The 27670-nt window shown below is 37.4% G+C and overlaps 1 protein-coding gene across 20 annotated transcripts in view; it reads left to right on the forward strand.

The window, feature by feature from the left end:
* The window catches only part of RBFOX2 (RNA binding fox-1 homolog 2), a 257017-nt gene that overhangs the window by 106109 nt on the left and 123238 nt on the right, over positions 1-27670 (forward strand). The window contains exon 1 of one of the 20 annotated variants that reach the window (XM_087968372.1): positions 25483-25924. The exons of the other annotated variants lie outside the window; for them this stretch is intronic. Coding sequence (XP_087824498.1) covers positions 25880-25924 — 45 coding nt within the window. The 5' untranslated portion in view covers positions 25483-25879. Of the gene's footprint in view, positions 1-25482; positions 25925-27670 lie in introns of those variants that run through there. 20 annotated transcript variants of the gene reach the window in all.

Raw genomic sequence — 27670 nt, forward strand, 5'->3', positions numbered from 1 at the left:
GAATCATAGTATTTTTAAAGTTTTAACTAAAAAAATTAAGTAAAAATATAAGTTGAAGAAATACCTTATATTTTACAATAGTATTTTGGATATTTTAAATACATTTTGAGTAAATATGCAGAAACACAAATACATAATCATCTAATTATGTTCATTAATGCATTTTTTCTAGACAAATGAGGTAGATTATTTTTTTTCATGGAAGTGATATGTGAAAGATATGCATGCTCTGCAGACACCCTTTAGTTTTAGTTTTAAAAAAACTATTAAAGCCCATCCTTCTTTCTCTCAAAATGTATATGGGCATTTTACTTACAGTGATCTGTAAAATAGTATATGCATTAATTGTGCAATCTAAATTATACAATAACAGATAATATTTTTTCATGTGGTTTTCACTACATTTCATGATGTCTTTCTCAATCTTTATTATTACTTTACTGTTATTTCCAAATTTGCTTGATGTCTTTCTCAATCTTTATTATTACTTTACTGTTATTTCCAAATAATTTGCTTGAGAATTGTTTAGGAAATTTATTTTCTTTGACTAGCATGATAATTTTATTATACTAAAATATGGTTTTACAATTCTCCTTAATTGTATTTATCTAACTGTCTGTCTGTCTGTCTATCTGTCTATCTTTTCTTTTTTCTTTTCTTTTTTCTTTCTTTCTTTTTATATCCCACCTTTATTGCTTTTATAAATAACTCATGGCAGCAAACATATCCAACACACCTCCTTCCTCCTATTTTCCCAACAACGACATCCCTTGGGGAGTGGATTGGGCTGAGAGAGAGTGATTGGCCCAAGGTCACCCATCTGGTTTTCATAGCTAAGGTGGGATTAGACCTCACAGTCTCCCAGTTTAATTTTAATTTCTTAAAACTTATACCTAAAGAAGAAGAAACAGTTTCAGCAACATTGGAATTTGATTTGCTTTTTGTATTTTCATCTATTGTGATTGTACCAGTTTGTAGCCAGTGTTTCATATCTGGAAATATATCCTCATTGCATAAATATTCACTGAACCTAATGAAAACAACTCTAATTCACAAATACTGCAGGGTGTCTCCAGGGTTTGTATGATATATTGTATTTAATATTGGGAAGTTGAAAAATTATATAGGAAAATCACAATTTCTGATGTCGCTTGGAATGATTCCCTTACTTAGGGATGCTGATGGAATGGATTTTTTTTCCGGTATGAATGCCTGCTGAAGCCATTTAAGCATCCATTTTCCTCTGTCTGTTTGCCTTTGCAAATGTGATTCTCATGTATGTTTTCTCTGGTGGAAATCCACTGAATTGCAGCTGAGTTTCTTTCGTCATTCACATACAGCTCAATGGGATTTATTCCTAGGTAGGTGTGCACACTGCACATGATGTCACTTTAATGATTAAATAGAGTTGTACATACATACACTCAGATATGGTTTGCAAGATGGAAAATGAAGAGGGAGAGAGACTCACCTTGATTGCTCTTGTATTGCTTTGTTAGAAACTCTTTGCGGTTAACAATTAAAGTTTTTTTTAAAAAAATCTGCTTTTAACTCCCTCAGCTGCCCCTTAGAAAATACCTGGGAAAATATTTGTCAGAGTTTGGGGGAGGATAGGAAATTGGTTTACATTTTCTCCAGGCAAAATGACTGGTTAAATAAAAGGAAGATTTGGAGAAAGATAATATGGAAGCTACCTGGAACAGAAAAGATGCTACATAGTACAACATAAATATGTGGAGTTTCACGAATATTAAATATAAAAAAGAATGATCAAATGAAAGAGGATGTAAATCAGCAAAATGCATTGAATGATTACTGGAAAAATGAGACTAGGGAGAAAAAAATTGCGGAAGGAGTTTATTGTTTCAATCCTACAAACAAAATCTTGTCAGACTGAACTCTCTACTGTCTGAATCGATAATACACTCTATTATAAATGGTCTGCCTTCACCCTCTTGTTCTCAACCCATAATATCTGGACTTGAGTTGCCTCTTAACACCTCTGGAATGCATCCCCTCCCTCTGGGAATCCACCTCCTTACTACATACAGTCCATCACATTCTTCTTGATTTTAGCAGGAAAACAAATCTGGTACCCTTCCAAGTCATAAGGCATTCAATCTTAATCTCCATTTTTCTTTGATTGGACAGCAAACAAACAAGAAAATAAGTGACTGCGCTTAAATTCATCTGACATTTTTTTTTTTGCTCTTTGTGTTTTCTAATTCAGTAAATTACAAATAATGGAAAATAAAAAATGTGAAATACATGTGAATTAACTGAGGGAATTCTCAAGGAAGTATTTAAATGATTTGTACTGAATTCCTAATGGTATATTGAATTTAAATGAATGCTATAAAACTTGGACAGTGAGACAAGAGCGAACATATATCAGATTTTTAAAATTTTCAGTAAATTATTGGGGCCTACATGAAAGAGAAAGGAAATAGATCATGTGTTCTCTGATTTAGAGAAAGCATATGATAAAGTGAATTGGTTTGAATTATGGAACATTTTGAATGATTTTTTTCTTTTTCTTTTCTATTTTTCTCTTGGTTTTTAAAGTAAGATTTTTATAGGCAAGTGTATATATGGGGAGGTAAAATAAAGATGTATTGCTTGACAACATGAATGTGTATGTACTTTTTTGCAGACAATGCAAGAACTAGAATTATTTGCAGTGAATGTTAATTTGTATAACATAGCAAGAAACATTGAAATGAAAATGTGTTTAAGACAGGATAGTTGTGTTTGCAGGGAAAATAAAGCAATGTAAATGATAAAAAATTAGGACTAAATACACTGCTCAAAAAAAATAAAGGGAACACAAAAATAAGACATCCTAGATCTGAATGAATGAAATATTAAATACTTTGTTTATCACATAGTTGAATGTACTGACAACAAAATCACACAAAAATTATCAATGGAAATCAAATTTAGTAACCCATGGAGGTCTGGATGTGGAGTTACACTCAAAATTAAAGTGGAAAAAAACACTACAGGCTGATCCAACTTTGATGTAATGTCCTTAAAACAGGTCAAAATGAGGCTCAGTAGTGTGTGTGGCCTCCACGTGCCTGCATGACCTCCCTACAATGCCTGGGCATGCTCCTGATGAGGTGGCGGATGGTCTCCTGAGGGATCTCCTCCCACACCTGGACTAAAGCATCCCCCAACTCCTGGACAGTCTGTGGTGCAACATGGCGTTGGTGGATGGAGCGAGACATGATGTCCCAGATGTGCTCAATCGGATTCAGGTCTGGGGAACGGGCGGACCACTCCATAACATCAATGCCTTTGTCTTGCAGGAACTGCTGACACACTCCAGCCACATGAGGTCTAGCATTGTCTTGCATTAGGAGGAACCCAGGGCCAACCGTACCAGCATATGGTCTCATAAGGAGTCTGAGGATCCCATCTCGGTACTAATGGCAGTCAGGCTACCTCTGGAGGGCTGTGCGGCCCCCTAAAGAAATGCTACCCCACACCATTACTGACCCACTGCCAAACCGGTGATGCTGGAGGATGTTGCAGGCAGCAGAACGTTCTCCACGGCATCTCCAGACCCTGTCACATCTGTCACATGTGCTCAGTGTGAGCCTGCTTTCATCTGTGAAGAGCACAGGGTGCCAGTGGAGAATATGCCAATCTTGGTGTTCTCTGGCAAATGCCAAATGTCCTGCATGGTGCTGGGCTGTAAGCACAACCCCCACCTGTGGATGTCGGGCCCTCATACCACTCTCATGGAGTCTGTTTCTGACCGTTTGAGCAGCCACATGCACATTTGTGGCCCGCTGGAGGTCATTTTGCAGGGCTCTGGCAGTGCTCCTCCTGTCCCTCCTTGCACAAAGGTGGAGGTAGCGGTCCTGATGCTGGGTTGTTGCCCTCCTATGGCCGCCTCCACGTCTCCTGATGTACTGGCCTGTCTCCTGGTAGCGCCTCCATGCTCTGGACAGTACGCTGACAGACACAGAAAACCTTCTTGCCACAGCTCGCATTGATATGCCATCCTGGATGAGCTGCACTACCTGAGCCACTTGTGTGGGTTGTAGACTCCATCTCATGCTACCACTAGAGTGAAAGCACCGCCAGCATTCCAAAGTGACCAAACCATCAGCCAGAAAACATAGGAACTGAGAAGTGGTCTGTGGTCACCACCTGCAGAACCACTCCTTTATTGGGGATGTCTCGCTAACTGCCTATGCTTTCCACTTGTTGTCTATGCCATTTGCACAACAGCATGTGAAATTGATTGTCAATCAGTGTTGCTACCTAAGTGGACAGTTTGATTTCACAGAAGTGTGATTGACTTGCAGTTGCATTATGTTGTTTAAGTGTTCCCTTTATTTTTTTTTTGAGCAGTGTATATGAATGGTAGAATACTTAACTGACGCTTTACTAAAGATTGAAAAAGTGATGGAAAGCAATTTAAAGACATACAAGTGATGGTAAAAAGATAGTGAGCTTATTGTAAAGGATGAATGTTTGCTGAAAAATCAATAATTTCCATGGGAACTATGAGTTTCTCCCAGATAATCTCTGACAAAGTAATTTCTGAAGGTGGTCATACGCTAGACTTCATAAATCACTTATTGTTCAGCAACTATTTGAGGTTACGATGGCACTAAAAAAAGGAGATTTATGCTTGGTTCTCAAACTTGTAGCGCTTTACTTTATGGTAAGATAAAGTAAAAATAAAAGAGTAAGACATAATAGTATAAGGTAAACTAGAATTCAAAGGTGTAACATAGACTGAATGTTAAAGTTCAGAAACTGTGTGTGTTTAAGTAAATTCATCACCTTTGCGTGCAATCCCAATGTGTCCTTGCTTAAAGCTTACACATTACAATAAGCAAAAGCAAAGTGCCACTTTTTCTTCCTTATTGTCTCAGCAGGCTATCAGCTGGAAGTCTTGCTTAATTCCCTCCTCAAGAGGAATGAGTCTGGCCACAGTACCTTTTTTTACTCAGCATATTGTTCACAAAGTTATTCATATTGCCTGAAGTCTTGAGTTCTTTTCTGGACAGAATTTGAGGTGGTGACTGGGCATTCTCAAGTTTTGTGATATTGGATTCCCTTTGATTTGTAGATACTGAAGTGGATGGGGTGCTCTCAAGTATGAGCCTGAGCTTGATCCTTGGCGTTTGGAAGATAATGATGGAAGAAGACTTGTCCTTCCTTAAGAGAGCCTTCTTGACGTTTGACATTGTTGAGCTGGTGCTGGAGATTTACAGTAATCTGAAGGAAAGGGATTAAATGGATTATTTCCACTCAGGGTTCAGTTTTAGGCATGAGGGGCATGATTGGTTGTTTTAGTGGATAATTTTTGTTGGAAGCTTGGTGCAGATAGCATATCTATCTTGGTCAGACTCCTGAGCAGCTTTAGTATCATCAATCATATGTAATGATATGTGGGATGAAATGAAGAGATGCTGCCTAGAGAACAATCAGATAAGAAATGGAGGAGTCCACAGTTACTTAATGGTCAGAGGAAAAAAAAAACTTAGGAAGCACCTGCCATAATTGATTAGACGGGAGGCTTGTACTTTCAGTTTTGCAAGATTCTGTTAATGTAAGCTTATAATAAAGGAGAAATTAGTCCATGATTTGTTTCCTATCTGGTTTACCTGGGAAGTCATCAATTCCTGGCAAAAATCTTCCAAGGAACATTTAGGGAATGACTGTTTGGTATTAGTAACTGATGGTTAATTCATTTACTGTAAATTGCAGTTACTGTTTCAGGATTTCATTGACAAATTTTTATTGTATTGTATTATATTGAGATATGACTTAATTTTCTTACTTTACTCCGGACATTTTACTGTAGATTTGTTATATGGTCATAAGCTTCTTTAAGGCTGGAAAAGTTCAATACAGTTTTAATAAATAATACTTCATATACTTTTTTCTGGATTTTATGAAGGGCTTTCTATGCCTTCAAAGGAAATGGTGCAATGGGTATTACATGGGTATTATATGTATGTGTATATTAAATATGCCAGCATAAATTTTGAAGAAAAACTTAAATATTGACTAATTGATCCTTATCTTTACAAACCTGTAAAAGTCATAAATCCAAGGGCTCATTCTAAAGTTATTTTTTCATCACCAGTGTAATTGCAAATGATTGCTGAGAAGTTTGCTAAACAAGGACTACCTGTAATTTAGTATAACTACCCGCTTCAGTAAATGTACATATACTCTGTCACCCTCACTCAGTAAAAAAGTTCAAGGCAGTTAACAATAGCACTAAAACACCCATGGTGAAAGTAAAATCAACTATATAGTTATATTTAAAGCTTACATGATACATACATAGAAGATAAATAACAAACCAGATAATAGCAAAATAATAATAAATTGTAAATAATACAATTTATACTGTCTCAGCTGCCTATAAAACCAAACTTACTTCTACAACTCTCCAGAAAAGTGCTATCTTAGCTGATTTCCTTATATTTAATACAAGTAGAACTTCCAAAGACAGATGATGTCACAGACTTAAAACCATGGCAGAGAAACAAAGCCTCCATTCCTCAGTTCTCAAAATTTAAAAGGAGTGAGGGACAATTAGAATTTCTTCTAGGATGCTTGTCTTGGTGGATTGATTTCAGCTAAAGGAGACATTAGGGTAAAAGCTCCTATGTGCCAAATTATTTAGAGTGTTATAGATGAAAACTAGCACCTCAACTAGTGCTTGATACCTGCCAGCAATCATTTTGGGGCTCCACAGGCAATATGCTAGTGGTAACAATCCCCAGTAAATAGGTCAATGCACAACTGGGTATCATACTGAGAATACCATGCCTGAAACCATTAGATCAGGGGTGTCAAACTCACAGCATCACAGTGGCATCACGTGACGTATCAGGATTTTCCCCCTTCGCTAAACCGGGCATGGGCGTGGCCATTGCATGACGGATGTTTGACAGCCCTGCATTAGATGGTCTTTCCTAGAGGCTTCATGAGGATGGTGAATATTAGCAGGGAAAAGACCAATCCTTACGCCATCCTATTGTGTGTGTGTGTGTGTGTGTGTGTGTGTGTGTGTGTGTGTTGTGCATGAAGCCAATGATGAACTGCTTTGGAGAAGCTACAGTATTTTCTGCTTTGTTGCTCTAAGTCTCTGAGCACATCATCACTACTACTCTGGGGATTAAAAAGACAAACCTGGGTCTTAGCAACATGGTTTCACTCCTTGTGCTGTTTAATTTGACCTTTTGTAGAAGGTACCTTTAGTGAAATGAGTAAATGATTATAGGGAGGTGTTTACAGAGTGCAGTATGTAACCATCTGTGTTTTTAAACTTGCATATATTTTCTTTCATGGGATATGAAGCTCAAAAAAATTAAAGAGGATAACTGAATGATGCAGTAACATAGGTGATATCCAGGCAGGGGTGGGATTCTACCGGTTCTGTCCACCTCTGTAGAACCGGTTGCTCTGAAGAGCAGCAGACATAGAACCGATTCTATGTCTGCTGCTGTTTTGGCCCACCCCGCCCGCCCGGGCTCTTACCTGTCCTTTATTTCCTGCTTTTTCAACCTCAGCTGTTTTGTGCGGCACAGCTGCGGTTGAAAAAGCAGGAAAAAAGGCTTTTCCAACCACTGTGCACTCGCACGCAGCACTGCTCAGCTGTCCGGGCAGCTCAGCAGGTCGTAAATTGCACTCGTGCAACTCACGCATGCGTGCGCGACACAGAGCAACAGAACCAGTAGTTATACCGGTTGGATCCCATCCCTGTATCCAAGGGTGTATATAGTTTATCTCTTTTGAATAAGTGTTTAAAAATAGGATGGGCATATCCCTGTGATACACCAAAACCAAAAAGAGAAATGGGACTGTTTCCATATTTGGCAGGAGCGTTATTGTACATGCTTTATATCAGTGGTCTCCAACCTTTCCTGCTCTGTGGATTGGTGGAGGCAAGGAGGGAGGGGATGGTTCTGCACAAGCAGTGGGCAAGTGTGTGAAGCTCCATTTGCACAAGCAGCAGGCACATGCACCCTCCGTTTGTGCAAATGGAGTTTCATGCATGAGTGCACAGGCTAGTTGCTTGTGCATGTGGAGTTTTGCTTGTTCTCCCTCTTCTTGCACAGCCTTGGGAAACCCTGATTTATATTATCTCTCAAACCAAGAACACTGTGTTACTAAAGCAGTGGTTCCCAACTTTATTTTTCTTTTGAAAAACATTCTCATCATGAAAATCTATTAGTCAGCAAAGATCAACATTGTTAGGGTTTGGGAATTAACCCCTAGCAGAGTATTGCAGCAGTAGTCAAGCCAGGCAGCCAAAGGAGAGCGGAAGGGCCCCAGAGTATACACACACTGAACACAAACACTGTTTGTAGTTTAAATAGTTTTTAATCCAGTTAGAGTTTAAGCATTGTCATTCAGTCCATTAAGTCATTCACAGTATTTCCATCCAGTAAGACTCACTAGTATAGTCCAAGTTAAGAGTCCTTGCAATATCTTTATCAGCCGATAAAGATATCTTCTCCTCCTCCGGTTTCACTCTCCAGAGAAACAAACGCTGGATATTCAGCAAACAGTAGCAAACAAAAACAGTTCAGTCACAGGCACTCACAGTCAGTAATCTCAGTTAGTCGCAGCAGCACACAGTTACAGACAGCCAGTTACAGTCAGACAGTAAGCTTTCCAGCTTCTAATGCTTCCTTATATTGTAACTTCTAACCGCACCCTTAATCGGCTAATTGCCTGCTGCATTGTGCTTAAAGTGATAAGCACTTAAACCATTATATCTAAGTTTTATATATTTATTCACCCAAACCATATTTGGTATCAATGTTATACCTAACATACTCCCCTTTTGGGTGAAATAAATATATAATACCTTTACAATCTTATCCCATATTTTTCACAACTCTCCTGGTGCTTACTGGCACCTTGGGCTTTAGTAAAATTATCAGCTAAATTGTCCTCCGACATACAGTACTCTAGCTGAATCATCTTACTTCTTACAGATTGTCTCACGTTTAGGTATCTTAGATCTGTATGCTTGCTCCTTGTTTTTACTCCAATATTTGTGGCCATTTGAATTGCTGCCTGATTATCTTCATGTATAATTATAGGATAATCTACAGTTATACCTATATCAATTAACATTTGTTTATACATTATTAACTCTGTACATAACAATGATAAACAGGAGAATTCTGCCTCCATAGTAGACAAACTTATATGCTGTTGTCTTATTGACTTCCAGCCTATTAATGTATTACCCAGCATTATGGCTGTTCCTGAAGTCGACTTTCTAGTGTCTCTTTCTGATGCAAAGCTAGCATCTGCATAAGCACACAAAATTAAATCACCCTTTGGTTCTAAATACAATGAATAATTCATTGTCTTTTTAAGATATCTTAATATCCTCTTAGCTGCATTCCAGTGTCTTTCACATGGTGCAGAATTGAATCTAGCCAACTGATTCATGCAGTACGATATATCTGGTCTAGACCAATTACTAATATAACTCAAACTACCAATTAAAGATTGATAAATCACCTTATCAAACTCCGGGCTTTGTACATCAGTGTTGCTAAACTCCTGACTCATTGGAGTCTTAGCTGGCTTACAAAGCTCCATCTTGTAATCTTTTAGCAATTTGCTTATCTTATCTTCCTGAGATATCTTAAAACCTTTCCGTGTTTTCTTTATATTCAAACCGAGATACTTCTTTATCTCCCCTAATTGCTTGATCTTTATTCTCTTTCCTAATGATGCTATTATTTTATTTGCTTCATCATTAGTTTCAGTTATCAAAGCAATATCATCTGTGAATAGTAATAATAATGATACTTTCCCATTTGTCTCCCTCTTAAACAGACATGGATCGGCTAAACCAGCTTTAAATCCTATATTGTCTAGTTCCTTTACAATATACTGGTTCCATTCATAGCCTGATTGTTTTAGACCATAGAGGCTTTTCTTTAACAACCAACAATCATTATTATCCTTATTTTCACTTTTAATACCAACAGGTTTTTTCATATAAATAATATGTTTTAATGGGGCGTGCAAGTAAGCAGTTTCCACATCTAAATGGTTAACTATATAGTTTTTACTAGCTGCCCACACTAAAACTGCCCTCAAGGTTGCTGCCTTAAGACTAGGTGCAAACACCTCATCGTAGTCATTAGCATTCTGCCTAAAACCTTGGGCTACTAACCTTGCTTTATGGATTAAATTACCATCCTTATCTATTTTTACCTTAAATATCCATTTGCAGCCAATGGATTTCTTTCCTACAGGTAATTTGGCATTTTCATACACCTTCATATCTCTTAATGAATTCAGTTCCTTATTCATTGCTGCATACCATCTTTCTTTTTTCCTTATTAGGATACTTTTTAATTTCTTCAACAGAATTAGGAACTTGATTAATCTGGCACACTGTGTTAGCCTGGTACCTATCAGGCGGTCTAGATACACGTGTAGTTCTTCTGGGAATTACAGGGCTTACAGGAGGACTTTGTTGAACTACTACCTGTTCATCTTCCTCATCCTGTTCAGCTATTGAATCTGTTTCTTCCTTTATGGGCACTATTTCATCCTGTATTTGTCTCTTTACTTTATTTTTAAAGTTACAGGGATAACTAATGGGATTTCTATAGGATTCAATAATTACATCTTTATTGGCATCCTGTTCTAATTTCTCCCATCCTTCATGTTCTAGAAATTGGGCACTAGCACTACATAACACTTTAGATGTGCCTTTCTCCCAAAATCTATATGCCCTATGGTTTGCCTGATAACCAACGAAGAAAAATCTTTTAGCTCTATGTTGCCCTTTTTTTCTGATTTGTGCAGGAATATGCACCCATGCTGGTGCACCAAATGTGTGCAGGTAACTTAGATCAGGTTTCCTGCCATGCCACCTGGTGAATGGTATTTCACCTGTTGTTGTATTAACAACGTTGTTCAATATGTTATTAGCACACATTGTAGCCTCCCCCCACAAAAAATCAGGTAACCCAGAATCATTTAACATTGTTCTAACCATTGCCTGTAGTGTTTGGCCTCTTCTTTCAATAAAAGCGTTATGTTCTGGCCTGTATGGAGCAGACTTCTTATGCTCTATTCCAGCTACCTTAAGTCTGTTCTGGAATTTGTTATTAATAAATTCCGTGCCATTATCTGTCACCAGGGTTATCAGTTGTCGTTTAGACTTTCTTTCAGCAAACCTAAGCCAATTGAAAAAATGTTGATATGTTTCAGTTTTGCTTTTCATTAAATAGCAAAACCCATATCTTGAATAATGGTCCATAATGCTCAGTATATATCTAGCACCCCCCATACTGGGTTTCTTTGGACCTATTATGTCTGCAAATACTACTTCTAAAGGTTCTTTTGTTTTGAAACCATTTAGCCTATTTGCAGGCAATACCTTGCTCTTATCTTCACAGCAAACATTACAACGCATAATATTTATCACAAGGTTTTAACCTTATTCCTTCAGATAACTCAACTGTACGTTTTAGCATTTTAAAATTTACATGCCCCAAACGTCTATGCAATAAATGGATACATTCATCATGAGGCTTTATATTATTAAATACAGTTTGAGCCTCCCCTTTCTTACTATTATCTAATACATATAATGTTCCATTTAAAGCTGCAGTTACCCTTTTGTTATCTTTTTCAATTATGCAATTATTATCCTTAAAAGTAATTACATAACCTAATTTATCTAATACCCTTACTGAAAGCAAATTAAACTTTAGTTGCGGTACATACAACATTTTTATATCCTGGTTTATGTACGGACAATGTGCAAAACCTTGACCTTTCGCATTAAGATTCCAACCGTTGGCAAGAGATATATGTTGAGAGCTTTTAGACATTTTTATAAATTTTGTCTTATCTCTTGTGATGCAGTGGGATGCGCCACTGTCAACCACCCATAAATTATTCTTCACATCAGAGTTGCTAAACGTGGCTAGTTCAAATGCTTTCTTTGGCTTTTTTACATTCTGGCTTTTTCTCTTTTTGCAGAATCTTGCCAAATGTCCTCTGCCTCCACAATTAAAACACTTTTTAATTGTGTATGCCGTTGAAGATAAATTCTCTTCTTCCAGGTGCTTTACTTTGCTTTGCTGGTTTCTTTCAAGCTTTGAAGATAATTTCTCTTCTTTCTTATCTTCTCTCAGCTCGTCACGCTCACGCCTTCTTCTGGCTTCTTCTAATAGCCTGCCTGTAATCTCGGTTAATGAGAGGCTTTCTTTTGGCAATACCTCTAACGAAGTCACATAGTCATCATAGCTTTGATCTAATGAAGATAATATTATGTAGACTTGTTGCAGTTCATTAAATATAAGCTCTTTTTCTTGCAAATCTTGAAAAATGCTCTTCATACAGTTTAAATGAACTAACATATCTCCATTCCTCTGAAGATGCGTTCGAAAAAGCTTCCGTGTAAGATTTATAATAAATTGTAAATAATACAATTTATACTGTCTCAACTGCCTATAAAACCAAACTTACTTCTACAACTCTCCAGAAAAGTGCTATCTTAGCTGATTTCCTTATATTTAATACAAGTAGAACTTCCAAAGACAGATGATGTCACAGACTTAAAACCATGGCAGAGAAACAAAGCCTCCATTCCTCAGTTCTCAAAATTTAAAAGGAGTGAGGGACAATTAGAATTTCTTCTAGGATGCTTGTCTTGGTGGATTGATTTCAGCTAAAGGAGACATTAGGGTAAAAGCTCCTATGTGCCAAATTATTTAGAGTGTTATAGATGAAAACTAGCACCTCAACTAGTGCTTGATACCTGCCAGCAATCATTTTGGGGCTCCACAGGCAATATGCTAGTGGTAACAATCCCCAGTAAATAGGTCAATGCACAACTGGGTATCATACTGAGAATACCATGCCTGAAACCATTAGATCAGAGGTGTCAAACTCACAGCATCACAGTGGCATCACGTGACGTATCAGGACTTTCCCCCTTCGCTAAACCGGGCATGGGCGTGGCCATTGCATGACGGATGTTTGACAGCCCTGCATTAGATGGTCTTTCCTAGAGGCTTCATGAGGATGGTGAATATTAGCAGGGAAAAGACCAATCCTTACGCCATCCTATGTGTGTGTGTGTGTGTGTGTGTGTGTGTGTGTGTGTGTTGTGCATGAAGCCAATGATGAACTGCTTTGGAGAAGCTACAGTATTTTCTGCTTTGTTGCTCTAAGTCTCTGAGCACATCATCACTACTACTCTGGGGATTAAAAAGACAAACCTGGGTCTTAGCAACATGGTTTCACTCCTTGTGCTGTTTAATTTGACCTTTTGTAGAAGGTACCTTTAGTGAAATGAGTAAATGATTATAGGGAGGTGTTTACAGAGTGCAGTATGTAACCATCTGTGTTTTTAAACTTGCATATATTTTCTTTCATGGGATATGAAGCTCAAAAAAATTAAAGAGGATAACTGAATGATGCAGTAACATAGGTGATATCCAGGCAGGGGTGGGATTCTACCGGTTCTGTCCACCTCTGTAGAACCGGGTTGCTCTGAAGAGCAGCAGACATAGAACCGATTCTATGTCTGCTGCTGTTTTCCACCCCGCCCGCCCGGGCTCTTACCTGTCCTTTATTTCCTGCTTTTTCAACCTCAGCTGTTTTGTGCGGCACAGCTGCGGTTGAAAAAGCAGGAAAAAAACTTTTCCAACCACTGTGCACTCGCACGCAGCACTGCTCAGCTGTCCGGGCAGCTCAGCAGGTCGTAAATTGCACTCGTGCAACTCACGCATGCGTGCGCGACACAGAGCAACAGAACCAGTAGTTATACCGGTTGGATCCCATCCCTGTATCCAAGGGTGTATATAGTTTATCTCTTTTGAATAAGTGTTTAAAAATAGGATGGGCATATCCCTGTGATACACCAAAACCAAAAAGAGAAATGGGACTGTTTCCATATTTGGCAGGAGCGTTATTGTACATGCTTTATATCAGTGGTCTCCAACCTTTCCTGCTCTGTGGATTGGTGGAGGCAAGGAGGGAGAGGGGATGGTTCTGCACAAGCAGTGGGCAAGTGTGTGAAGCTCCATTTGCACAAGCAGCAGGCACATGCACCCTCCGTTTGTGCAAATGGAGTTTCATGCATGAGTGCATAGGCTAGCTGCTTGTGCATGTGGAGTTTTGCTTGTTCTCCCTCTTCTTGCACAGCCTTGGGAAACCCTGATTTATATTATCTCTCAAACAAAGAACACTGTGTTACTAAAGCAGTGGTTCCCAACTTTATTTTTCTTTTGAAAAACATTCTCATCATGAAAATCTATTAGTCAGCAAAGATCAACATGTCAGGAATCGGCTACATGGCACCTATAGGCACTATGGCCCATTGCAAAGGTTGCAATGGGCCATAATGCCTATAGGTGCCATGTAGCCAATTCAGGGCAGAGCTTACTTGAGAGGCTGAAATTCCATTTAGAAAAAAATCCAAGATTATGAAATCCTCAATTTATGACTGATGGCTTAGCAACCATTTGATTTACAACAAACCCTCCAATTATTTACCGCCTGTTTCTGAAGTTTCAATGACCTCTTCTCACCACAGTCACATGACCGCATGTGCGCTCAGCATGAAACCTCAGCAACTGTCCTGTATTCATGGCCATTTCCCACCTGCTGCAGTCACATGACTGTTTTACAATGTTTTTGCCAAAATCTTAGCATTTACTTCTGGTTTTTGACAAAAATGGTCCATAGCAAAGAGGGGCTTGCTTTATGATCATGGTGGTCGCTTAATGAAAGATAACAAAATGGGTCGGGTCACATGGTAACCTGCTTTATGACTGTCATGACTTACAACTGTAATGGACAGGCTCCATTATGATCATAGATCAAGGGGCTACCTGTAGTCCTGTACAAATCCTGCATACATTCAGGAAGTTAGATCCAAGGCTGGAAACTCCTATAAAACTCTGCATGTGTGAGGCCTGCCAGTCTTTTTCAGCCTGTGATTTGAATCAAGTTGCTTCAGCCAGCTGCATTGCAACAGGTGGCTAATTACCTGACCGCTCCAAAGCTGCAGGTTCATTTACCAATAGATCCTACTCTTTCTGACCCTCATCTGCAGATGTTTGAGAGCTTGCTGGCTTCTGAGTTGCAGGATCAGAACCTTCTGCTGATCCAGTTCAGACTGACTCATCAGACAGGCCAATAACATTACTTTCTATAGGTCTCAGGTTAATTTTCTGAAAATCTGAATTGATCAAAATCTTGTTATTTCCTGGCATTTCCTGGACTGTTAAATGAGAACATCTAAATGTGAGATTTGGTAATCTTCTGAGATATTGGGTATTTTAAAAATCAATCTACCTATTGACTTACTTAACTATCTTTTGGTAGTCCCCAATCACATTTCATTTAAAAGAGGGCCATCTACCCCAATGGGCAATTGTTAACATTTGGTCTTGTTTGTTCTGAAGTTTGTTTCTTAAATTATTAACCTTTTCATATTCACTGAGTTGCTGGTATGCTTATTATTTTTATTACTTTTATTTCAAAAATATATTAAGATTTTTTTTGCTGTTCTTAACAAGAATTGCTCATTCTGACTTTACCCTTTCTATACTGTATTATTTTGTATATTCTATTATACATCCCAGCTAGAAATTATGGCACTTTTTTTTTTTAGTGCTTAACGACATTGCTGGTAATACAAAAACAAAGCTGCTCTCACTTTAATCCTATTACAGGATGTCGATCTGAGGACTGCTGGACTTTTAGTAGGATTTTGGCTTTAATCCAGCAGGGATAAATCTTTCCCTGATTTTAAATCTTTCTTTAATCTGGTTAATTGTGCCAAGCTGTTTTTGTACATTAACTGAAACTGTCCTTTTTTCCCTCCCTCTTTGAAATAAATTAGGTTTTTATGGAATCTGTAGTGGTAATCTACTGATGAGCAATTTTCCCAGTTTTTATTTCAAAATACTTCATTGTTGCAAAAGCAGGTCATGCCAGACAAATCTTACTTTATTCTTTGACAAAATGACTAAATTAGTGGATCAGTGAATGTTGTGGACATAGTATATTTAAGTGAGACATTTGACAAAGTAGACTACAACATACTTCTTGTACCAGATGGTTTTGTAACCAGCTGACCAACTGCACTTATCTTATAATCCTCAATGGAACTACATCAACATGGAGGGAAGTATGCAGTGTGGTATTCCAAGGTTCTGTCTTAGGCCTATACTCTTCAACATCTTCATAAATGATTTAGATGAGAGGATGGAAGGCGAACTCATCAAATTTGCAGATACCAAGCTGAGGGGAATAGCCATCACTTTAGAAGATAGGCTCAAGATCCAGGAGGACTGGGTCCTATCTAACAAAATAATATTAAATGGTGAGAAAAGTACGGTTTTACACTTATGCAAGAAAAACCAAACGCACAGGTGTAGAATCAGTGATACCTGGCTCGACATCAGTAACTGTGAAAGGGATCACGGGTGAAATTCGACCACCTCGGCCTGGCTCGGGAGAAGTGGTAAGGATGATTTGAATCGGTAAAAAATCGGCCCTGGCTATTACTATTATACCAAACCACGCCCGCAGCCACATCCACAGAGCCTGTAGGGAAAAGTTTTGAATTTCACCCCTGGATCTAGCAGTTCTAATGGACCACCATTTAAGTATGAGCCAGTAGTGTGCTGCAGCTGCCAACAAAGCCAATGCAGTCGTAGGCTACATCAACAGAGGGATAATATCAAAATCTCATAAAGTGTTAGTATAACTTTATACTGTTTTGGTTTATTTTATTTTATTTTATTTTATTTTATTTTATTTTATTTTATTTTATTTTATTTTATTTTATTTTATTTTATTTTATTTTATTTTATTTTATTTTATTTTATTTTATTTTATTTTTATTTTATTTTATTTTATTTTATTTTATTTTATTTTATTTTATTTTATTTTATTTTATTTTATTTTATTGTCATAGCACCTCGTACAATGAAATCAAACATCATCTTCAGTGCACATCATGACCATGAAAATAAACACAAACACACATCCTTCACATTCCACACATTGAACCAAAAAACCCTGACACCGCACCAACACTGCACTATACAGTAGAATTCAAAAGAGCTACTGCCCTGAGATAGAAGCTGTTTTTCAGCCTATTTGTCCTTGTTTTTATTATTCTGTACCATCTGCCAGATGGTAATAGTTCAAGAAAGGGTGCCCAAGTTGAGATGGATCTTTGAGAATGTTTTGAACTTTCTTAAGACAGCGGGAGCTATAAGCCTCTTCCAAAGAGGGGAGAGGACAACCAATGATCTTCTGGGCAATGATATTAACCCTCCGGAGTGCTTTCCTATCTGCCATTGTGCAATTGGCAAACCATACAGAGGTGCAGCAGTAGAAGGTCACCAGCAGTTTTTCATTCAGTTGTTGTTTTCTGAGAAGTCTCAGGTAGTATAATCTCTGCCCTTTTGACGAGTGCTGCAATGTGAGCACCCCAGATCAGGTCCTCTTTTATGGTAACACCCAGAAACGTAAAACTGGCCACTTGCTCCACTCGGTCTCCATTGATAAGCAAGGGCTGGATGTCTGATCTGTTCCTTCTATAGTCCACTATAAGCTCCTTGGTCTTATAGGTGTTGAGGACCAAGTTGTTGTCTCCACACCACGAAATCAACCAGTCCACCTCATCTCAGTAGGCAAACTCAGTAGGCAGACATCTCCCGGAGATGAATCCCACCACTGTTGTATCATCTGCAAATTTAGTAATAGTATTACTAGCGTGAGTGCACATAAAGAGTATATAGAGTAAGGGACTCAACACGCAACCCTGTGGGTGTACCGGTGTTAAGAATAAGGGGCTGAAGAGGTATGATTACCTAAGGTAATCATAATCTATAAGAGGTAAGATCACACTTGGAATACTGAGTCCAGTTTTGGTCATCACAATACAAAAAAGAATCTCTAAAAAGAGTGCAGACAAGAACAACAAAGATGATTAGGTAGCTAGAGACTAAAACATACAATGAATGGTTGCAGGAACTGGGTATGTCTAGTCTAATGAAGAGAAGGAATAGAGGTGACATGATAGCAATTCCAATATTTGAAGGGTTGTCACAAAAAGGGAGTCAACCTATTTTCCAAAGCACCTGAGAACAGGACAGGAAATAATGGATGGAAACATTCAAGGAGACACTCAGCCTAGAACCAAGGAGATAGCCAAAACAATTAATCAGTGAAGCAGCTTGCCTCCAGAAGTTGTGCGTGCTCCATCACTGGAGGTTTTAAAGATTGGACAGCCATTTGTCCAAAATGATATTAGGGTCTTTGGCTTGAACAGAAGTTTGAACCAGAGGTGGTATTCAGCAGGTTCTGAACAGTTCTGGAGAACCGGTAAGGGGAAAGTTTGAGTAGTTCAAAGAGCCAGCAAATACCACCCCTGACTGGATATTTTACAGTATCCTTCCCCTGCCATGCCCACCAAGCCACGCCCACAGAACCGGTAGTAAAAAAACTTGAATCCCACCACTGGTTTGAACCAGAAGACCTCCAACTCTGTGATTCTGTTATTTTTAAAACAATACATTGCAGCTTAATCTAGATACGGAAAAGGTAGAATTATTTATCTCTCAGGTTATTTTCATGCTTGGAGAAAGGAATGACCTTGGAATATTAAAGCTGTTTGGGTAAACATTGTCTTGATGAAAGGTAACAGTGAAGAAGAAGAAGCTACAGACAAGACAATAGGAAGTTTCTTATATCAGTATTGGCAAAGAACAGGCAGGGTTCCTAGAACAAAATTGCCCTAAACTAAGGCAAAATTCTTTTCCTTAAATCAGTATTTTTATGTGGACATGCATTTAGCAGCTTAACCTTGAAAATAATAGCAGATGTGCATTCAAACTTGATGTTCTTTATTTTCTATTAGTACTGTCTGTCAGCCACAAAAGCCCTTTGCTTTCTTTTATGTACTATTATATGGAGCTATTTTTATTTTATTTTGACAGATGGCTTCTGGCACAAGAAATAAAAGAACTAGACAAGACTTAATATATTTATCTTAGTTAATATAAAAATAGGAATGAAAGTGCTTAGAAGTATCCAAAGTGCATGCAACAGGTAGTTTTGTAAATCAGTAAGAAATGATAAGTTCTACCACCAACCTGTTCTTGAATCCACACAATTCTTCCAAAATAAATTCTTCTATCTAAAGATGCACTCATTTTAAAAATAAAATAAATCTGACTTTCTGAGTCACTATTGGACTGTATTTTTAATCCCCCATTAAACAGAGTCTAGAATGAGAGTGAACAATATTGTGTGCATTTGATTAAAAAGAAGAAACCTTGTTTTGGTATTGCAGAAGATTTTCTTCTGGTTGCAACAATGTTTTCTTTGTCCCAAATCTTTATTTCTTAGGGGAAAGATTACTATCTATAGCAGCTTTCTGTGATCACAGCAATTCCTAAATTTGGGGAATTGCAATTTGGGCCACAAGGTGACTATTCCAGTCCTTTTTGTCTTGCCCAGAGAAAGAGGTGTAGGAAAACTTTGATTTCTAATCCGCTTTATAGGAAGCTCCATATCAGGGCTGCACAGAAACATCCACTCAAGCAATTTCTTTATCATAAAGGGGATTTTAATTAAAACTGTTCTCGCATCATGAGTGGAGTGAATATCCATGCCAACCAGCCTTGTATTGGACATTTATCTCCTTCAAACCATATTACCAATAATTGTTACATTAATTCAAAGTCAGAGAGATTAGGTGTCTGAAGTAGGCAGACTGCTGTTACTAGAATAGGGAGGTCCCCACTGCTGTGTCGCTGATATGAGGTCCCTTCATTTTGAGTGGGAATGAAAAACAACTGCTGTAGACCTCAGGTGAATTTAATTCTCTTTTGTATAGGATGGTAGAGTGTGTCATAATCCTGCAAGCTAATAGGCAGAGTCACATATCTGAACATGTGTCTGATCCTACATTTTGTTTATTTGTCTGCTGAGGTTTACATATAACATATACAAGTTGAGGTATTGAGAAAGTAGAGGGAAGAGTCAAATAATATTTTAAAAAGTCATGCAGTAATGCTGGATTGGTTAATTCTGGGTCCATGGGTAGAGTGGTTTGGGGAGAAAGAGATTAAGTTCTTCTAAAACTATGTATGAAAGTCTCAGATAAAGTGGAGTTGGAGAGTATGTACCTTATTCCTGACCCAATTTTTTCCCCTTCTAGAATCCTTAAACTGTTTCACTTTGTTCCCTAGGAAATAAAATTTGTAGAGGGATGCATAGAGTAAGCAAAATTGTGGCTAGTTTTATTAGTGTGATTTAGGTAGGATTGTGGTGTGGCCAAATAAAAAAGCCAAAAACATTTTAATGTATGCAGTGTGATGCTGATACCACCCTTCCCTCTTACACGTTCATTTCTTCCTTTTTGTCCCATCATATCAGTGTCAACTTCTCTGTTTCTTGTGGACACTGTAGTACAATCATTGGTATGTTCAATAATTGGAGTTCTCCATATAGTAAGCACAATTTGTATATCTGCTCCAATGAAGACGAGCCAAGACAGAAGCAGGAAATTTCATTTTCAGGCAATGGAATGATTTACTTATTCCTTATCTCTTTAGGTTCAGCTGTCATTAAAATGAGCTCCAGGTGTGCTTTGGAGACACACAGGTTCTTGTCAGATGTTTTAGAATCTTAATACTGTATTTTCTTTTTTCCTCTCTATATGTTAAGTCATTTCAGAATATAGAAAGTGTTACCTGTCAAATTTTTACTCTGCTCAAAACTTGAACCAGAAGCCAATAGCTGGAGATTCAGGGACACAGTTATGTTAAAATAATTTTACTGCAGATGTTGGGAAAAAATAATAAAAAGAAACCATGTATTACATACTCCAAGATTCAAATCCTATCTATAGAAATCCAGGGATTCAAATCTTGTCTTTCCCCCCTGCTTTTACATCTAATTGAGTGAAAGCTGCCAATTTCTTAGCAGAACAGCTGGTTGCTTTTGACCTCACCAACACATGCCCTCAAACCAACTTATTTCTGAGTGATATCCAAAGCAAAAATTGCCTTGTTATTAAGATTGGTTTTTGAATTACAGTAGAATATTTAAAAGTTGTAGTTAAATCTAATTAACTGTGTATTCATTTTTTATCATAATTCATTTCCTGCCATCTGCCTTGTCTTGTTCTGGCCCCCTGAGACAGAGAAAAACATTCCTTAGTCTGTAGTTTTTACTGCCAAATCCTGATCATTAATGTCTTTCCATTCTTAAATATTAGCTTTTGAAAAGGGCTTAAACACTGAATACAGGAAGTACCTGTGTACCTTTAGTCTTTTTGATGTAGTGTAATGAGCCGGATTTGTTAAGTGCTTTGAACATTTTGTAGAAATACTGAAATATGAGCTAAATTGTAAAGCAAGCAATGTTAGAATTTCATCATGATAAAACATTCAAGAGTGAGGACGTTTTCAGCAAAGTCTTATTCTCTCTCTCTCTCTCTCTCTCTCTCCTCTCTCCTCTTCACTCACTCACTTTCTTGTTGTTTGTTAAAAGAATCTATTGTATGATTTGTGTACCAGGGAATTTTTTTTTTTGCAGTTTGGCTAGGTTTTATACTCTGTTTGCTGCTTGTAATGATATTGTGTAAACTAGATTTTTTTTAAAAAAATAGATGGTTGTTGTGCATTGTATTTGTGCTTGCATTATTTTATAATCACTAAGATACCAGTCAGTGAGATCTACAGTTCAGAAATACAAAAATATTTCTGGTTGTTATTAAAATTGTCTCTTCCCCTAATGAATCTGCAAAAAGAAGAAAGAAAGAAAGAAAGAAAGAAAAAAAATGCTAACCTCCTATCTCATGGATGAATTTATTTATCCTGATCCTATGTTGGTCATACATTTAAATCATTTCATTTTCCATATTTTCACTAATTAGTGGCACAATTACCCATTTGGAGATTTTTTTTACTTAATACTTAATATATTTTGAATACATAGGACAGCCAATTTTCTGATAATCCTGGAAAACTTTGACCCATTTTGATGCATTACCGCCTTGATGTCTGATTTGAAATCTGGCTTGGTCTATCATTGTTATTATTTGATGAAAATTACCCTAAATATAGATATCCCATCTCCCTCTCTCATAGTTAAGACTCATAATTTTTCTTAGTATTGCTTAGTTTATAATCTAACCCGTTTAAATTGGCATTGATTTAGATGCATATTCAACATATTTCTGAGGAAAAAGTGACATTTTCTTCATTTGAGTAAGCATAATTTATGCTTCAGCCTAGTCTGCAAAATGAGACAGTTCATTTAATATTTGCATGCTTCATGGCCATGATGCAGTGAAGTCTTCCTTGACATAAAAAGGGCTTGACTTTTATATTTCTTGGAGGCCTGTTCATAAAAATAATCCAACTCCAGTTGTTCACTCACATGCTTAGGAAGATATTGTCTATGAATCACAAAACTATTAAGACTAGCAGCTATTGACAGTTATGTTTTATAGATTTATTTGAATGTTATAATTTTTCTCTTGCTTTCTCTCTTTGATTCAGTTGGTCACGTTTATCTGAAAATATTGGTTCAAGTAGAGATATCTGCCTTATGCCTTCTGCAGTGAAAATTAATGTTACATTATTATGCAGCATCTTTACAATTTTTTTTCTGCTACTGGAAATAGTTTTGGGCTTTTCATGCTAATGGTTTCAATCAGTGGCATTTATAGTGCTATATTAATTGGGACCATTACTGTAATCAACTTAAAATGTTTTAATGGACCATTATTATTGCATCGCATTAAGGCGTCTTAAGACCTGATCTCTTACTCCCCATCTTGAGTTCTCTTTCACACAGAAAGTCAGGTTGAACAGACTGTCAAATGATACCTCAGAAATGTTTGAACTGGACTTCTGCTTATATATTTTGCAGCACAATACTTACTGCATCTAGTTAACATATTGATAGTCAATGAAGAATGGAATTACCGTACAGAGACGAAACAGACAGTGTGGGCACTTCGTATAACGCTTCCTGTATGATATGCTCATTCCGTATGATTGAGTTATGATGGTCTAATTGGCTGGAATTTCTTTTATTAAGCAAAGTGTAGTTCCATGTAGCAAGATGGATGGCTAATAAATTTTACGAATAAATAAATAATAAATAAAGTTCACACTGGAAGTCATTGCTGTCATCGTTAGCCACATCTGGTTGTTAGGTGAGGGCTACCCCATCCAAGCATTCCCAGCCCCAGGCCTCAGTAAGGTAAGAATCCTGCCTCCTTTGGCACCACTTCAACTCCCCCTCTCCCCTGCCTTTCTTTCCCCCACTCTCCCTTTTGGCTGCCTTGCATTGCAGGGCCTCTGCTGGCTCTGCCGCATGCAAATTAAACAGCTGCATGTGGCATCAGAAAGAAGGCTGGCAGGGACAGCAGGTGCCTTGCAAAGGGCCAGACTGGCTATGCCTTGTCAGTGGGAGGGAGAGGATGACGAAACTTAACTGGGTGGCAAGTCTCGCAGAGACGGTTTAGCGCTGCAGCAATTTCAAATGGTTGCTGAATGACTGGTTTTTTCAGCAAGTACTCCCTGCAATGTACAAGTGCAAGAGGCAATGTATTTTTTTTTGTTTCTTTGCTGTCAATGATACAAAGGCTCTGTATTATGTTGTGTACAACTAGAGCAGGGGTGTCAAACTCCTGGCCTGTGGGCCGGATGCGTTGCAGTAGCCACGCCCACCCCAAGTTTAGACAATGGGGAAAAAGTCACGATATGTCATGTGACAATGTGATGTCACGAGTTTGACACTCCTGAACTAGAGGGAAAAGTATTGATCAGCTCAATCATATAGTATTTTGTTAGTTGTTTTTTTTTTTTTTTTTGCTATTTTGGCTGCTTTACTTTAAAACTGATTGGCCACATTTCTTTAAATATAGCTCATTGTGTAATCCCTCTGGGATGCTTCCTTTTAAATTCAGCAGTACTTTTATGCATGTGCTGGTTGACCATGAACATTATGAGTAGTGTGTCTGTGTATATATGCACATATAAACACTTCATTTAAAAATAAACATTACCTTTCTTGGTTGCTTAGACCATACCCTAATTGTACTGATTGCAATCATGATCATTACTCTAGTATTTTAATATGCTTTTAAAAAACTCAGCTGTGTAGAAAAAAATCTATCTGTAGAAATAGCTATTGAGGACATTCTTTTCAGTTTTTACAAACTAATTTTATTTATTCAGTTCAATATTTGTTACAGTCACAGACCATCACAAAATTTATTATTTATGAAATAACACTTATATACATGTTTAACAAGTTGGACTTTTATTGGTATATTTTTGGCATAAATTGGGACTTACGAAACAAAAAAAAAGGAAACTTTTTTCCTACTAGAGTGAATATTAAAACGTTATTCAACTATGTCTTAAGGAGCACTATTCATATATAATATCAGCAAATTTACGTGTGTTGGCTATAGTCACTGTCCATTTTTTGACAAGGTACTATTCTAAAATAGCCTAATAATTATTTGCACCTGTTACATTGGTATTGGTAGCCAATGAGAAGAACAAGGCACAATAATAGACAAATGAATCATTTTGCTTCTACCTGCTTCAAATATTTAAATTAGTCCAGATGTTTGGGGGAAATCTTTAAGCTCCATGGTGCTCCACATGTTTTTCCATGGAATTTTAATGTCACCCAGAACTGCCAAGTATTTCCTTTAAAAAAAGAAGTAATTTTTAATGCAAGTTGTTACTGCTGCTGTTACCTCACTATTTGCTTCCAACCGTGTTCAGCCTTCTAAGAAATACTGGCCTCCTCTCAGGTTACGAACAACACACATGACATCCAGGGCTCTAAAAATGCATCTCCTGAACCTTGCGGGCCTTTCTGTGATTAAGAAAGCAGCTGTTTCTGTCTGTTAGAATTCCAGCATCCCCTTGAAGGATATATATATATATATGCGCATTTGGAATGGTGCAAGGAAGTTTTCTAAAAAGGGAAGAGCAGCTGGCTTTTCCAATCCTAGCTCCCTTCCTCACTCTCTCCTGTTCCCCCCTGCTGACAGTCAGAATTAATCCTCCTAAGTTTGACTGGAACAGCTGAGAGCTTGCCTGGCACATAGCTCAAGGTTTCACAGTGGATTCAGATTGCCTTCTTCCCCTTCTTTTTCTTTCCCCTTTCAGTTCTGATTCAAGCAGCTGTCTCTGCCTGGGTTAAATACCAAGAGAGAGGTGTTAAATGATATGAGCTTATATTTGGTTATGTTTTATTTTTTAAATCCCTTCACTGCACTTATTATCAATATAGCTTTTCTCTCTCCCCTCCCTCTGTATCGCCAAAAGGGCTCTACTAATCCCAGCACCTGTCTCTGCCTGGAACATTTAAAAAAAAAAAGGGTCAGGAATAGTGGAGGGTGAAATAGTCCTGTGTGCTTTTTGCTGTCCTAGATGAGAATGGTTCCTCAATGCACCTAATGCCAGGAACGTACATCTTTTTTGGGCTTTACTGTGCTGGCTGCTTCCTCCCTGTATGCCCATGACTGTGTTCTCTTCTTGACTGTCACTCTGTCGCTTCTGAGAACTGCAAGAGAGTTGCTTTTAGCTGGGCATCCTAATTAGGAACTTCTGGTATTCCATGTGCAACTAGGCTTAGCAGTGCAGAAAATACTGGGGAAGGGTGACCCGAACCAGTCAAGCAGCCTATGTGTATGTTAAATTGAGCATTCTATGTATGTATATCTCTAGAGGCCTGAACCAAGTGTTGTGTAGGATAACGTGTGTTTAAGACTGTAAGAGGGAAGAACAGAGTTCCCAGTTCGTTTGCTCTGAAGAAGCCCTTGGCTATGTATGGTGTATATTGTATGGATTACCAATACCCAGTTGTCCAGGTAAGTAGAAAACAATTGCAAATTATTACCTCTTCACAGTTACATTCATATAACATTATATGCTTTGTGGTACTTTTTCAAACTCCAATTCTTTTCATGTGGTAAAGAGGTTTTTTTTCCAAGATGACATGATAAGGCTTACTTTTAGTTGAAATTGGGATCTGGGTAGAAGGTCTGAGGAAAAGGTTCTCTGGGAATACTTTGGATTTTAAGAAATGCTTCTCTTTTCATATTTTTAAGTAGTAAAAATAGCTTTGTCACTGCTAAATTCATCTGAAATTCCTTAAGACGCACCTGTTGGTTAATGGAAGCTGCAAAAGTAAGAAATGTGTAACTTTAACATAACTTTTGTCTAGCTTCAGCTATTAGAAGAAATGACTTCTCATCTAGAGTTCATTCTGCGAGTTCTTATACCCCAAATATTATGAGCTGTTCAGTGCTTCTAGTGCCCAAGATCAGTGTTAATCTCCTAACAGAAACATATGCAAAATACAGGAAAGCCTTAAATGCTAAAAGCTGTATTAAATTTTAGTATACTATTCAGGGGAAGGGGATGTGCATTGAACACAAATATTTCCTAAATCCAAATAAATGTTGTTTGTGTATGTTACTTGTGTAGTCAATTATGATAGATGTTGTCAAGTGAAAAATTGTACATTTTATTCAAAGTTTGTTACTCTGTTCATTAAATTGTGACAAGTGGTTTAAACTATTTAAATAATATACAGTCATAAAACTAGAGAGTACTTGGTGACAACACTCATTTATTTTATTTTTTCTTTCAGTATAGGGATGGGGAGCCCTAGAGGCATATGTCACAAACCCTCCCTTCCAATCTTAGGACCCTTCAAACTGCTGAGAAAAAAAAAAATTCAACCTCCATCAGAGCAAGTGACTTCTCATTGCAATGACAGGCCCACTCCAACAGTGGACAGCCCCACTCCCCACTACAGTCCTCAGCATGGATGGATGGATGGATGGATAGATAGGATTGTGGCATTTGTATACCAACATTTGTTAACAATCCTTAGAAATGTTTAGCAAGTGTGCTCCTTTGTGGATTTGAAAAAATATTTTAGATTATTTCTTGAATTATTCTGAGTTCACCAGTGGGTTAAGTGCATAACATATAAAATTATTAGCTTTATTTCAGAGTTGCATATTATAGGAACCCTTTCATATATAGCAATTGACAGCACTATAACTTCTAATTCTAATACATTAGAATTATTCTAGTTTCATTTTAAAGTATTGATTTTTTTAAAATAATAAGCATACAAAGTATAATCATTCTGAAAGCAGTCTGGAAGATTATATTATACTTGTAGCATGAACAAAGTTTTATCTAGCATGATCAATTGATATTTTATACTGAAATGATAATGAATTATTTTTTGCAATCAAAACAGATTCTTTTTGGGACCGCATTGATTAAAATTGGGTAGTCAGTTACCATATGTCCTTTTGTTTCAGGTTAATCTTATTTCCAAATATCTTTATTCAGGTTTTATATATTTTATTGTTATTGCACAAAATAGTAGTTAAAAAATTTAATTTCTGTTTTACATATGTTTAATCATTGTCATGATATATTTCCTTAAAGTTTTCTGAAATATCAATATTATTTTACATTTTTGGCATTATCTATATAATGCTTTGATTTTTCCATGTTTCCGCTTTTTTATTTTGCAAATATAGGAGCTGTTTGTGAGTATATGGTTGAATGGGAAGACAGGCTACAAAGTA

Source organism: Notechis scutatus, chromosome 6 (genome assembly GCF_049901735.1).
Source record: "Notechis scutatus isolate UNSWTSFEM ecotype Mainland chromosome 6, rNotScu1.2, whole genome shotgun sequence".
NCBI lineage: Eukaryota > Metazoa > Chordata > Lepidosauria > Squamata > Elapidae > Notechis > Notechis scutatus.